The sequence below is a fragment of the Mandrillus leucophaeus genome, unplaced genomic scaffold, assembly GCF_000951045.1.
Source record: "Mandrillus leucophaeus isolate KB7577 unplaced genomic scaffold, Mleu.le_1.0 Scaffold927, whole genome shotgun sequence".
Taxonomy (NCBI): Eukaryota; Metazoa; Chordata; class Mammalia; order Primates; family Cercopithecidae; genus Mandrillus; species Mandrillus leucophaeus.
The window spans coordinates 347,039-350,054 of NW_012110108.1; the positions used below are offsets into that span (position 1 = coordinate 347,039).

Below are 3,016 nucleotides of genomic sequence, written 5' to 3' on the forward strand. Positions count from 1 at the left end.
ATGTGGTATAATGCATTATTATTTAACCAGAGCAGCCACATAACAGAATAATGAAATAATATTACCATTAATGTCCATTGAACTTTATATGAAATAAATATCAAATTACATCACAAACAACTTATCATAGCAATTGAGTACACACAGGATTTGAGGAATAGCTACCAAAAAATATCCTTGTCCAAGTTTTCCCAAAGACATCTACTACACTCAGCATCTTTAAAAAAGTTTTCCTCTTGTCATGCTAGGGATAACTCTAGGAAAATAATTGTGGGAAGGAATTCCCTGACTATGATGAATAAAATTGGTAAATATGAAAAAAAGATTAAAATGGTGAGAATGCTGAAACTGCCACCTACCGAAAACAGTGCAATATTGTCTTTCTACTTATCTATTCAAAGTAATTAGAAGGAAAACAAGGCAGTTGCTAACTGTTGATAAAAAATAAAATATTTTATACTTCCTAACTGAGGCTAATTTTAGACACCCAATAATTAAGTCATGATTCAAATTATTTGTTTTACATTTCTCAGACTCTCGTATCCCACAGAGTGGGGGGAGTTACATTAAGTGAGAAATCATGTTTTAAATTTTAAAGGTATCTCTTAAAGTGGTGGATATTCTTGGTGTCAAGTTTAATTAAATAAAATAATTTTAGTCTTGATAATAAGTATCAGATGATTATGAGACAGAAATTAATTAACCTTAAAGAAGTGTTTAGAGGTCTCCGTCGAGCCGCGGATGCGGGTCTCTGTTCCGCAGGATGGGGTTTGTTAAAGTTGTTAAGAATAAGGCCTACTTTAAGAGATACCAAGTGAAATTTAGAAGACGACAAGAGGGTAAAACTGATTACTATGCTCGGAAACGCTTGGTGAAACAGGATAAAAATAAATAAAACACACCCAAATACAGGATGATAGTTCGTGTAACAAACAGAGATATCATTTGTCAGATTGCTTATGCCCGTATAGAGGGGGATATGATAGTCTGCGCAGCATATGCACACGAACTGCCAAAATATGGTGTGAAGGCTGGCCTGACAAACTATGCTGCAGCATATTGTACTGGCCTGCTGCTGGCCCGCAGGCTTCTCAATAGGTTTGGCATGGACAAGATCTATGAAGGCCAAGTGGAGGTGACTGGTGATGAAAGCAATGTGGAAAGCATTGATGGTCAGCCAGGTGCCTTTACCTGCTATTTGGATGCAGGCCTTGCCAGAACTACCACTGGCAATAAAGTTTTTGGCGCCCTGAAGGGAGCTGTGGATGGAGGCTTGTCTATCCCTCACAGTACCAAACGATTCCCCGGTTATGATTCTGAAAGCAAGGAATTTAATGCAGAAGTACACCGGAAGCACATCATGGGCCAGAATGTTGCAGATTACATGTGCTACTTAATGGAAGAAGATGAAGATGCTTACAAGAAACAGTTCTCTCAATACATAAAGAAGAGTGTAACTCCAGACATGGAGGAGATGTATAAGAAAGCTCACGCTGCTATACGAGAGAATCCAGTCTATGAAAAGAAGCCCAAGAAAGAAGTTAAAAAGAAAAGGTGGAACCGTCCCAAAATGTCTCTTGCTCAGAAGAAGGATCGGGTAGCTCAAAAGAAGGCAAGCTTCCTCAGAGCTCAGGAGCGGGCTGCTGAGAGCTAAACCAAACAATTTTCTATGATGATTTTTCAGATAAAGATAATAAACTTACAGACAGAAACTAAAAAAAAAAAAAAAAAGTGTTTAATTATAATTGTCTGAATTATAGCATTCATGCATATAAATAATCCACCAAAAGATTGGAAACCATATTCTACCTAAAAATGACAACCAGGTAAGAATAAAAAACCCTGAGATTTAAATTTTAGGTGCTCTCTTAAGTAGCTTAAGTGTTTAATACTTCAAATGCAAAAGATGCTGTGTTATGTCATAGATGCGTCTTAAATAATCTAACAAATAATTCAAAATCAATACTATCTGTATGCATCCTAAATCAATAACTAATTAGAATTCACTTGAATAGCTTCATCAGTGGAGAGTCTTAAATTTTTGAAGGCAGTTTATTTCATTTTCAAAAAACTGCTTCTTAGAAAATTTTCCTCACATTGAGCAGCAAGTTACTTTCATGTTGCTTCCTCCGATTGTTTTAAATTATACTCTTTGTGTCCTTGAGAATAAATCAAACCTCTTGTATACATCTGTTAACCATGAAATGGCAATGACTTCAGTCTTCTTGTATAGCATTCAACTTTCATAATGACTTAAGTTACATCTTATCTGTCAGGGCTGAATATGACAATACTGGCCACCCCTATGAATGTACTCTACCATATTATATGGACCTTTCAAATGAAGCAATGCCTAGAATTTAACACAATATTGATTCATTCATTCATTCATTCATTCATTCATTTATTTTACAAGTACTTATTTAGTACGGTTTAGGTCCTTCTTTAAGGATGGGGATATAACCAATGGACCTCTTGGACTGAACACTGTGGAAATTACTGATGGACGTTGACAAAAGCTGATTCTCCTCTCAAGCAGTTTATGTTATTGGGGAGAGAGATGCCAAGGAGTTATAAATTCTGTGGGCAAAAATAGAGTAAGATGACAAAAAATGAGTCAGATGTGACATGTTCTTCATCTGGTATACACGTACAACTGAGCAAAGGAAGGAATAATTCTATTTCTTAGTATAAATTTTAAATTCCTTAAACAAATGTAATACTGTTAATAAAATTGCATTTGTCACATTATACTGAAAGCTAAAATGTCATGAAGTGTCAGGTTTTTTTTTTTAAGTTTAAAAATGTTCAGACATGAGATCATGTGGATACATGGTGGGGAACGACACACACTGGGTTCTGCTGAGAGGGCGTGGGGAGGAAGAGCATCAGGAAGAATAGCTAATGGATGCTGGGTTTAATACCTAGGTGATGGGTTGATCTGTGCAGCAAACCACCATGGCACACATTTACCTGTTTAACAAACCTGCATATCCTGCACATGTACACCAGCACT

The 3,016-nt window shown here is 36.2% G+C and overlaps 1 protein-coding gene across 1 annotated transcript; it reads left to right on the forward strand.

Moving 5' to 3' along the window:
* The first annotated feature begins 754 nt into the window (after positions 1–754).
* Positions 755–1,731, forward strand: LOC105531993 (60S ribosomal protein L5-like). The gene is given in 1 exon segment (XM_011970054.1): positions 755–1,731. A coding segment is annotated over 1 exon segment (891 nt). The 5' UTR covers positions 755–763; the 3' UTR covers positions 1,655–1,731.
* Positions 1,732–3,016: the final 1,285 nt, after the last annotated feature.